Source organism: Lithobates pipiens, unplaced genomic scaffold (genome assembly GCF_037356315.1).
Source record: "Lithobates pipiens isolate NorthernLeopardFrog02 unplaced genomic scaffold, aLitPip1_a1.2 Scaffold_16, whole genome shotgun sequence".
NCBI classification, from domain to species: Eukaryota; Metazoa; Chordata; class Amphibia; order Anura; family Ranidae; genus Lithobates; species Lithobates pipiens.
The window spans coordinates 634,660,370-634,672,474 of record NW_027507748.1 but is presented as its reverse complement, the minus strand read 5'-3'; the positions used below and the strand labels follow the sequence as shown (position 1 = coordinate 634,672,474).

The following is a 12,105-nucleotide window of genomic DNA, read 5'->3' as shown; positions in this document are numbered from 1 at the left end:
ATGTGAGTGTGCAATGTACAGGGATAGGGACAATTGTAGGACACTCACTCTGGATGGACTGGCGTCTTTATTCAACCTTACTAACTATGTAACTATCATTTATGCAAAAAAGGTTTGGAAAAAAATAACATGTTTAGGTTTGGAAAAAAAGAACATGTTAGCAATCACTTTGCAAATCATTGCTAAATAAGGCTGCAAGAGTCTTTTAGGTAGATGTTAGCTGCATGTAAGCGATGGAGTATATTTGCAATTGTTACCTATTAGCTAAGGGTTATACTTTTATTCGTTTTTCATAAGTTCAATCATTTACACATAAGACCATTTACCTTTGCACTCTCAAACTGGTCACAGTCAACAAGATAGGTGCAAACCATAGTTCCAGTTCTGCCTAAAGTACAAAACATATAAAAAATGTTAAATTGTACAATATAATAAAGGTGGTAGTCAAACATATTTGTTGTTGTTCCTCCTTCCTTTTCCACGTGTCCCATTGCTGCTAATTACAGAATCAAATATTCATACCTTTGCCCCCTTTACAGTGAATGGCAATCACATTTTTGGGATCTTCTGCCATCCAGGTACGTACACTCGCTGTAAACTTTAGCATGTCCCTAGGGAGTAAAAATAACATATTTATATGACATCGCAATTCCATGAAATGCTTTACAATGAACACAGCACTAAATGTATCAATCTCTTGGCCATATTAGCTTACAAGTTGCTGTCCATACTATAGTCATACAGACCCTAGGGTCAATTTGATCCAAAACCACCAGTATGCTTCTGGATTGTAGAAGAATCCTAGCACCGTAAGGCCATTTTGCAGGTATTTGGAATAATACGAAGACTTTTTGAGAGGTTGTCATGAGCAATACCAAAAGGAGATGAGAGCTTGAAGCTTATGAGCCACTGGATGAGGAGCACTGCTAGAGAATGAAAGGTACTTACGCCAGAGCTGGGACATTATGATCATCTATGAACACTCGCTCCACTCTGTAATGGAAGTATTTGGGATCGTATCCCTTTTCACCTGTAAGGATTTATATTATTTTAGTAAAAAATCCTCTTAACTACTAGCAATTGTCACACCCATACCATGCAAACTAACAAGTCCACTTTACAGGAGGGAATATAATTTTGCATCTAGATAGTGTTCCCCTATACTTTATCAGTAACAAGAAATATACTGTATGTGCAACTGTCACAGCTACCTATACAGCATCTGTATGCAGTTTAAGGCTGGATTCACACCTATGCAGTTTTTGTGCTTTTTGCATTTTGCAGATTTGCACTATAGACCGTGCTCCATAGAAAACCAAGTTAAATGGACTGTAGTGCAAATATGCAAAATGCAAAAAGCACTAAAACTGCATAGGTGTGAATCCAGCCTAACACATGTCCACTACGAGACACTCTCAGGTTACCCATGTGACACAAAGTGGCAGTGCCTCTACAAAACAGTGTATGTGTCCCCTGTCACATTAAGAGATAGTAGCTCTAGTATAAAAATGTCACAAAGCTTTATTTAAAACCATCATTAAAACAAATTGAAAAAGACACAACAGGCTGATATTGAGTACATGCTTGATGCAAACGTTAAGTACACCCACAAACAGCCCCATCCCAGGAGGACATGACAGTAGTATATCATGCATTAAAATTCTCAGATGGAGCAAACATAGACACCCCAACGTGTTTCAAAGACTTTTTCCCTCTTCCTCAGGGATGTATATATAATCTTGTGTAACCACTGTACCAAAACAAGCTTAACCAGCCAGAAATATGAATAAAAACATTACATGGACCACAAGCCACCACTGAAATATTCCACCATACAGCGAGTAGCATATGGAGCCAACAATGTGCCAAACATGAATCCATGGAGGCCACAAAAGAGTTCCAGACTGCCAGTTCCATATATGTGATCCCTCACTAAAACATCTTTTTCACACAAAATTAGCACATGGTGAGGGATCTTATCTATATAACTGGCCTCCCAGGCCTCTTTTGTGGCCATTGTGGATTCATGTTTCGCCCATGGTTGGTTCCGTATGTTACTCGCTGTATGGTGAGATATTTCAGCACACTGGAATTTTGCATGCCTGCAGGTTTCTTCCTTTACTGATATTTAAAGCTGCAATGACCCAAAACAGCGAGGATCTTAATAGAGATTGTTGTTGCTTCTCTGACATTGGATTGGCTTTTTACATGGGCAGTTCAACTATAAATGCAGCTTCCTGAAGTTATTTTCTAATAGGCAGATACCAGTGCGCATGTGCAAGGTTTTTCTTATGTTCATATTAAAGTGGTTGTAAACCTTTGAAATGAAAAATGAACAAAGCATATCCTTCTATAGTGTGTACTTGTCTCAGTCCAAAGCACCTAGCGTGGTTCCTATCCTCCCTCTACTATCTGCATGAGTCACTTTTGATATTCTAACTGGACACCAAGCAATCTTGGTAAATGTCCCCGTCCTTCCCCCCAGCATACAGCAGGTGATAGACAGCTTTAGCTGGGCATGTTTCCCTATGAGACTACGTAGAGGGGTTTGTGTCCATTCCCTCCACTCAGGTCTCAGATTACTCTGAGCTCTCCTCTCTATGCTGTGCAGTGTGTGATGACAGATCCCAGCCTTCTACAGCTGAGAAAAGGACCTTGATTTGTGTGTTTTAGGAGGCTGTAGAGAAGAGTTGGCTGCAAGTAAATCGGTACAACATACATAGAAGGATTTGTTTTATCTCTGTGTATCATCTGAGGCTTCAGTGAATATATATATATATATATATATGTGAGGGTTTACAACCACTTTAAGGAAAATATACCGCTGCCAAAAACAATTGTCTGGCAAACATGCTAATATGAGAGATGTTTCTATATACACCTTTTAATTTGTCTATTGAAAAATACTTACTGCACAGATTGTAGACCTTGTAGTGATCTTTATGCTTAGAATCCAAAAATCTTGCTACCTCCTTCAAATAAAGTAAAAAAAAAAGAAAAAAATAACTACAATCATAATATAAGTATAAAACACAAACATATTCATATGAGTGTCAGAAAGAAAGTAAGATGGCATGGCAAAATGCATGTATTTATCTATAAAGTACAAAGTGCATCAGCACCATGATTGATAAACTGCACTGTCACTTCACTCCTTCACCACTGTCTGAGCAACATAATCCAGGTAAAGAAAGACAGAAGAAAAAAATGGGCTATGGACTTTTTAGGCACGAATTAGAACCACTAAATAATTAAAAAAATGATTTTATTCACAAATTTATTCACAATTTTTTTTTTAAATTTTTAATTATTTAGTGGTTCTAATTCGTGCCTAAAAAGTCCATAGCCCATTTTTTTCTTCTGTCTTTCTAAACTTGAATGTAGGACGTGGCACGCTTTGACTTTCTTTGTATCCACCTGACCACACGGTGTTCTGATACAACTTAACCTACTTAATCCAGGTAAATATCATACAAAACGACTGAAATTATTGTTGTTGCAACCAACAAAATACGCAGGATAGCCATCTCTTGGCTTTTTACTCTTGGGGATGTTAAAAAGACATACTACTATACTAGCAAAATCAATAGGTATAATATGTTACAAGAAATGACGCTCTTCTTTCCTCTATACAGCTTAAGCAGATATGACGGCTCTTACAGAAAACAAGACTTTATACAGCAATATTTATATACAGCAGTATATCTTTTTATATGATTGATGATATATTAACCACCTCAATACCGGGCACTTTCGCCCCCTTCCTTCCCAGGTCATTTTTCAGCTTTCAGTGCTGTTACACTTTAAATTACAATTGCACGGTCATGCTTTTACAAAAAAAAAGACCAAAAATTTTTTTTTTTTAAAAAAGGTTTGTTCCTGTCAGTACATTTTGTAAATAAATATTTTTTCTCCTTCACTGATGTGCACTGATGAGGCTGCATTGATGGACACTGATGAGGTGTCACTGATGGGCACTGATGAGGCGGCCCTTATGGGCACTGATTAGGTGGCAATAATAGGCTGCACTGATGAGCACTGTTGTGCAGTGATAGGCGACACTGGTGGGCACTGATAGATGGCACTAATGGGCACTGATGGGTGGCATTGATTGCCATTGATGGGTGGCACTGATGGGCATTGATGGGCAGCACTGATAGGTTGCACTTATGGGCACTGAAAGCCAGCACCAATGGGCACTGATTACTGGCACAGGTGTACACTGATTGCTGGCACAGGTGGGCACTAATTGCTGGCACTGGTGGGCACTGATTGATGGAACTGGTGGCACTTTATTGTAATCAGGGCACTGATATCAGTGCCCTGATTACCTGTCTTGCTGTCCCCTGCGAGGAGATGCTGTTGATCGGCTCTCCTCACCACACGCTCTGTCAGTGTGAGGCAATGAGAGCCAATTACCATCACTTCCGTGTTTACATGTGACCAGCTGTGATTGGACACAGCCGATCACATGGTTAAAGAGCTGCATCAGCGGCTCTTTACAGAGATGGGGGTCGCGCCATGTCCTAGCACGGCTGTGATTGCTGCACTGCGCGCCCCCGTGGGCATGTCTGTCAGGGGGTGCTCCTCCATATGATGTCCACCCAGAATGAGGGCCGCACCCTCCCTCCGTCATTTGATAGTGGGCGGGCAGCAACTGGTTAAAGTATAACTAAAGGCCAAACTTTTTTTTATTTGTGGACAGATTGGAGATGGATTATTATTATTATTACACATTATTATGTTTCATTTTTCATTGCCGTCTGTGCCCCCATTAAGAAGACTCACCCTCTCCATTTTTCCTGTTTACCATTATCATTGAAAGTAAAAGAAAATCCCAATTTTTGGGTTGTCCCAACAAAAGAAATAGAGGGGAAATCTTCCAATGGGGATACTAATTCTGGTGACCTGGGGGTCCCCAAGGAATTCCTTTAATTTGCAGGGATTTCCTCTCACTTCCTGTTTTGGCTATGGGACAGGAAGTTGAGGTAAACCGCTCCAATGGGACACAGAAAAAAAAAACTAGAACCCTATCTTATAACCCTCCCTTTTATCCAAAATGAAACAAAGAACATTTTGTCTATAGTTCTACTTTAAACCTGAACTAAAGGCAAACAGCTAAATACACAAAGGAATTAAAGTGGAGTTCCGCTGAAAAAATTAAAATTAAAAGTCAGCAGTTACAAAAAGTGTAGCTGCTGACTATTAAAAATCAGACACTCACCTGTCCCACGGTCCAGCGATGCAGGCACACGAAGCCCCGCTCATCTCCACGGCGCAGGCATTCTTACTGTGGGCGCCGCGCTGCAAGCTGTGAATGGCCAGGCAATCTTCTGGGACCTGCGATGTGTCCCAGAAGATTACAGGGAAGGAGAGGGGAGAGGTGAACTATCTTCTGGCCCTGGGATGCCTTTAAAAAGAGGGTATCCGCCCATCTCCCCCCCCTAAAAAAAATGACATGCCAAATGTGGCATGTCAGGGGGTCACCGTCACTTAAAGTGGAAGTTCCATTTTTGGGTGGAACTCCGCTTTAAGCATTTTTGGGAACTGCTTTAACTGAATTTTTAAAGAATTTGTATTTCTGTCCTTCCAGGGGACGCACCGCTCCTATACCACTGCTCCCCATTGAAATCAATGGGGCAGCGCTGCAATACCGCCAGCAAAACACCGCTCCGGATGCTAGTAGGGGGGTTAAAACAGCTCCGCTAGCAGCCAAATAGCGCTGCTAAAACGACGGCAAATGCAGCACTAAAAATAGCGCCGCTTTACCTCTGACACCCTAGGCGGATTGGTGTGAAAGGGGTCTTACTGAACTGCAGCAAAATGAGGTCTCCTCCCTTGCCAGACAGAGCTGGGCTTTGTAGTGCTGATTAAACCTCAGGACTGGATGGACAGAAATATAAATACAAATGTTTTGACAGCCAAAACAGCGGTATTTTATCTAAGTATTTAGCCTGGAGATCGGCTTCTAGTATTACTGTATAGAATTTGCTCTTATGCTGTGCCCACAACAATGTACAGGTAATATAATACAAATCTAAATAGATTTATATCATTGCCCGTTTTGCCAATAAAAGGTACTTTTGCTGATGTCATTGGAAGGATTCCACTCCCTTCCTATCCCAGTGGCCATATAGGAAGAGAATCTCTTCAACTGAAGAACGAATCAATAAAAGCATACAACATTTTAACAGCCGCAAGACTCACAATTACCCAATTATGGAAATCAATAGAAGTTCCCAATCTCACTGATGTTATTGTAAGAACAAACATTCAAGTTCATTACGAACTAATGTTAGCCAGGAAAAAAATATAATACAAATAAATTTAAGAACTATTGGTAAAACTGGATAATCCATCCTAAAGCTTCTATTCGACTGAAAGAATTGTATCTACACTCTTATGCCGCGTACACACATCGGAATTCCGGCCACAAAAAGACCGATGAGAGCTTTTCATCGGAAAATGCGACCCTGTGTATACTCCATCGGAATTTAGCTGTCCGAATTGCCGTCAGCCAAAAATTGATAGCATGCTCAGATTCAACTACGAGACAGAAGCTATTGGCTACTGGGTATTGAGCTTCCTTTTTCGTGTTGTACGTCACCGCGTTTTAAACGGTCGGAAATTGGTGTGACCATGTGTAGGCGAGACAACTTGAGCGGAATTCCGTCGGGAAAACCATCAGAGCTTTTTCCGACGAGAATTACGATCGTGTGTACGTGGCATTAGTTGCATCATCCTTACTTTCCCCTACTCTAAAAACATTAATATAAACTGACCTCTCCCTTTACGCAACCTTTTTTTGTTACTTCCTAAGTAGGAATGAGACAATACATGTTCTTTACTTATATAGGCCTTTACAGTTTGATGCCATTGGGGTAAATAAGACAGCATCAATCAGATAACACAACAGTCAAGTAACATGAATATAAAAGTAGGTTTCTATCATTTGTCTACTACCACAGTAAGCGTAATTTCGAATATGAGACCATAATGTATATTTTGTGCTCTGTTTCATTTTTTTCTCTGTATTCTCATTAACCGCTTCACCGACCGCCTCACGCAGATATACTGCGGCAGAAGGGCACGTACAGGCAGAATCATGTACCTGTACATATCCCTTCAAGAGGTAGCTCCCGGGCGAGCGCGCGCCGGCCGTCGGGAGCTTCGTGAGCGTGATCGCAGGTCCCGCGGACTCAATGTCCGCGGGGATACCCGCAATCGTCTCACGGAGAGGAAGAATGGGGAAATGCTAATGTAAACTGGGTCCGCCAGAAGCTTTGTGAGCGTGATCGTGGGTCCCGCAGACTCGATGTTTGCGGGGATACCCGCAATCGCCTCACAAAGAGAAAGAATGGGGAAATGCTAATGTAAACAAGCATTTCCCCGTTCTGCCTAGTGACAGTGTCACCGATCACAGCTCCCTGTAATCGGGAGCAGTGATCAGTGTTGTGTCACACAGCCCCTCCTCCCACAGTTAGAATCACTGCCTAGGACACACTTAACCCCTAAAGCGCCACCTAGTGGTTAACCCCTTCACTGCCAGTCACGTCTACACAGTAATCAATGCCTTTTTAATTGCACCGATCGCTGTATAAATGTGAATGGTCCCAAAAATCACGTCAGAAGTGTCTGATCTGTCCACCATAATGTCGCAGTCATGATAATGTCTCCGCCATTACAAATAAAAAAAAGATATGAATTAAAAATGCCATAAAACTATCCCCTATTTTGTAAACGCTATAACTTTTGCACAAACCAATCAACAAAAACGCTTATTGTGACTTTTTTTACCAAAAATATGTAGAAGAATACGTGTCGACCCAAACTGAGGAAAAAAATGTTTTTTTTAGATATTTTTTGGGGATATTTATTATAGCATAAGTAAAAAATAAAGTGTTTTTTTCAAAATTGTCGCTATTTTTTTGTTTATAGCGCAAAAAATAAAAAATGCAGAGGTGATCAAATACTACCGAAAGAAAGCTCTATTTGTGGGGAAAAAAGGACGTCAATTTTGTTTGGGAGCCACGTCGCACAACCGCGCAATTGTCAGTTAAAGCGGCGCAGTGCCGAATCAAAAAAAGTGCTCTGGTCTTTGGCCAGCCAAATGGTCCGGGGCTTAAGTGTTGTTAAACCAATAAAAAATTTGGAATTTAAAAAAAAAACGAAAAAAAAACAATGAGCCATATTAGTAACAACTATTATCAACAATGTTCCATAGCAGTCAATCAAACTCTCACAGGGAATTTATGACAAATACTTGAAGAATCTACTGTAATTGGGTGCTACAAGGAAACAGTGGCAGTTATTTCAGAATTTGTGGAAAACTTGACATTGGACTTCCCACAGCACCTACCTCTATAGGATTCCTATAAAATGACTGCTTTCCAGAAGATGGGAATGACATTGCAATAATACGATCTGTTAAAAATAAAATAGGCATGAATTTATTCATCATAATGGCAATGAATATGCCCATAATACATAGGATTGCCACAATATAGTAATTATAATAATTCTAATATATACAGTATCTCACAAAAGTGAGTACACCCCACACATTTTTGTAAATATTTTATTATATCTTTTCATGTGACAACACTGAAGAAATGACACTTTGCTACAATGTAAAGTAGTAAGTGTACAGCTTGTATAACAGTGTACATTTGCCTTGCCCTCAAAATAACACACAGCCATTAATGTTTAAACCGCTGTCAACAAAAGTGAGTCCAAATTGGGCCCAATTAGCCATTTTCCCTCCCCGGTGTCATGTGACTCGTTACTGTTACAAGGTCTCAGGTGTGAATAGGGAGCAGGTATGTTAAATTTCGTATTATCGCTCTCACTCTCTCATACTGGTCACTGGTCAACATGGCACCTCATGGCAAAGAACTCTCTGAGAATCTGAAAAAAGAATTGTTGCTCTACATAAAGATGGTCTAGGCTAAAAGAAGATTGCCAAGACCCTGAAACTGAGATGCAGCATGGTAGCCAAGACCGTACAGCAGTTTAACAGTATAGTACACCCCTAAGTGAAAATGTCCAAATTGGCCCCAAAGTGTCAATATTTTATATGGCCACCATTATTTTCCAGCACTGCCTTAACCCTCTTGGGCATGGAGTTCACCAGAGCTTCACAGGTTGCCACTGGAGTCCTCTTCCCCTCCTCCATGATGACATCACGAAGCTAGTGGATGTTGGAGACCTTGCGCTCCTCCACCTTCAGTTTGAGGATGCCCCACAGATGCTCAATAGGGTTTAGGTCTGGAGACATGCTTGGCCAGTCCATCACCTTTACCCTCAGCTTCTTTAGCAAGGCAGTGGTCATCTTGGAGGTGTGTTTGGGGTCGTTATCATGTTGGAATACTGCCCTGCGGCCCAGTCTCTGAATGGAGGGGATCGTGCTCTGCTTCAGTATGTCACAGTACATGTTGGCATTCATGGTTCCCTGAATGAACTGTAGCTCCCCAGTGCTGGCAGCACTCATGCAGCCCCAGACCATGACACTCCCACCACCATGCTTGACTGTAGGCAAGACACACTTGTCTTTGTCCTCCTCAACTGGTTGCTTGGAAAAATTCTGTTGTACATGCAGTTTTCTCTTTTTAGGTTGGATTATATGTATATATATATATTTTACACAGCCACTTCTTTCATGCACATATAAGAGCCCACTAAACACTTAACACAGGTGTAGCCTCTGCGGTTTACACCTGGTGTGATAGTTCAGTAGGGTGATCTGAAAAATGTATATAGTGCATAACACCTTTGGGCCTAATAAGCAACCTCACGTGGTTAGTGGTCTGTCACCACTGGAGGTTACTCTCCAGGTGATAGGCAGCGCCATCCCACTTTTGCACATTTATTATCAATTGATCACTGTATACTACACACTGTGGTTGCACACTTGCACTTTCATATCATTAGTCATATTTTTTTTTTTTTTAAACCAAATTTAACACTCCTGCTCCCCATTCATACCTGGGACCTTGTAACACTAACGAGTCACATGACACCAAGGAGGGAAAATGGCTAATTGGGCCCCATTTGGACATTTTCACTTAGGGGTGTACTCACTTTTGTTGCCAGCGGTTTAGACATTAATGGCTGTGTTGAGGTGTTTTTAGGGGACAGCAAATTTACACTATTATACAGTATGTACACTCACTACTTTACATTGAAGCAAAGTGCAATTTCTTCAGTGTTACATGAAAAGATATAATAAAATATTTACAAAAATGTGAGATACTATATATATATATATATATATATATATATATACATATGTACATATACAGACACTATAGTGCCAAAAGTATTTGGATGCCTTCCTACACGCACATGAACTTTAATGGCATTCCAATCAGCCTTCTCAGAATTGTTGAAGCTGTTACAGCTGCAAAGGGTGGGTTAACTCAGTATTAAACCCTACAGACTAAGACTGGGATGTCATTAAAGTTCATGTGCGTGTAAAGACAGGCGTCACAATACTTTTGGTAATATAGTGTATATGTAAATAAATGAAATACATTTTTCATACAAAAGGTGGCAACTTTAACCGCTTCAGCCCTGGAAGTGGAGCTTCCCCCCTTCCTGACCAGGCCATTTTTTGTGATACTGCACTGCGTTGCTTTAACTGACAATTGCGTGGTCCTGCGACTCTGTACCCAAATAAAATTGATGTCCTTTTTTCCCCAAAAATAGAGCTTTCTTTTGGTGGTATTTGATCGCCTCTGGGTTTTTTTTTTTTTTTGCGCTATAAACAACCGACAATTTTGAAAAAAAAAAACAATATTTTTCACTTCTGCTATAAAACACATCCAATAAAAAAATGTAAACAATCTATTTTCTTCATCAATTTCGGCCAATATGTATACATGTTTTTTGGTAAAAAATAAATAAAAAATCCCAATAAGCGTATATTGATTGGTTTGCACAAAAACGATGGGATAGATTTATGGACTTTTTTTTTTTTTTCTTTACTAGCAATGGCGGCGATCAGCTATTTTTAGCAGGACTGCAACATTGCGGTGGACAAATCAGTAGCGATCAAAGGGTTAACTGTGTTCCCTGAGAGTGTTTTCTTACTGTGTGGGGGATGGTTTAACCGAAGAAAGACAGAGATCCACGTTCCTGCTTAGCAGAAACACACAATTTCTGTCTTTCTTATTAGCAGAACGGCGATTTACCTTGTTTACATAGCCAGACTGCCTTTCTGCCTCTCTCAGAACGATCAATGGACCCGCTGATTGGCTCCCGCTGTGTTGAATCACAGGGAGTTACGACAGACTTCCGAACGAACGGACTTGCCCACACGGACTAAAGTGCGTTCGAAAGTCTGTTCGTTTTGAAAGCGATGATGTATGACGGGACTAGAAAAGGAAGTTCAATAGCCAGTAGCCAATAGCTGCCCTAGCGTCGTATTTGGTCTGTCGGACCAACATACAGACAAACGGTTTTCCCAATAGGAATTGATTCCGTCGGACAGATTTGAAACCTGTTCTATTTCTAGATCCGTCTGATTTTTTTAAAGAAAAACTATTGGACTATCCCACACATTCCTTTGGACCTAGTCTGCCGGAAAGTCAGGTCGTGTGTATGCGGCATAACTCTAATACTGTTTTGGATACAGTGGAGAAGGGTTAGAGCTTCTGTAAAGTTTTTAATGCCATCAGTGTCCTTTTGGGTACTCACGTCCTACCAGGAAGACACAGGGCACAGAAAAAAACATGCAATATTGTAACAGTTGCTCACTCGACATATCTTGTAGTAACAGATTAAAACACATTCGATTATTTCTTAGTTTAGATAAGTTTTCAATAAAATACATTCTGTAGGCACATTTTCAGATTTTACTTAATATAAGCAATACCCTTGTTTGCGGGTACATGAGTTCTACAGTATATGTGGTATAAAATCGGGTAAGTATAACAAGACCATAACAGCATCTCTTATCATATGTATACAATCAAATAAGCTTTTGGCCACTGATTTCAGATCAGGTTAAATAAGTAAAAGTTGGGCTCTACATCATTAGGCTCTTCATCATTATTATACTATTATATATGGTTGGAAGTATTTCAAGTATAGTCTACCCTGGAG

The 12,105-nt window shown here is 40.4% G+C and overlaps 1 protein-coding gene across 4 annotated transcripts in view; it reads right to left on the bottom strand.

Moving 5' to 3' along the window:
• Positions 1–12,105, bottom strand: part of LOC143983987 (phosphatidylinositol 3,4,5-trisphosphate 3-phosphatase TPTE2-like) — a 103,836-nt gene that overhangs the window by 29,147 nt on the left and 62,584 nt on the right. For all 4 annotated transcript variants that reach the window (XM_077484211.1, XM_077484210.1, XM_077484208.1 and 1 more), the window contains exons 9-13: positions 8,360–8,424; positions 2,912–2,972; positions 949–1,030; positions 523–611; positions 327–388 (exon numbers count right to left, since the gene is read on the bottom strand). In XM_077484211.1, the coding sequence (XP_077340337.1) occupies positions 327–388; positions 523–611; positions 949–1,030; positions 2,912–2,972; positions 8,360–8,424 (359 nt within the window). The remainder of the gene's footprint in view (positions 1–326; positions 389–522; positions 612–948; positions 1,031–2,911; positions 2,973–8,359; positions 8,425–12,105) is intronic.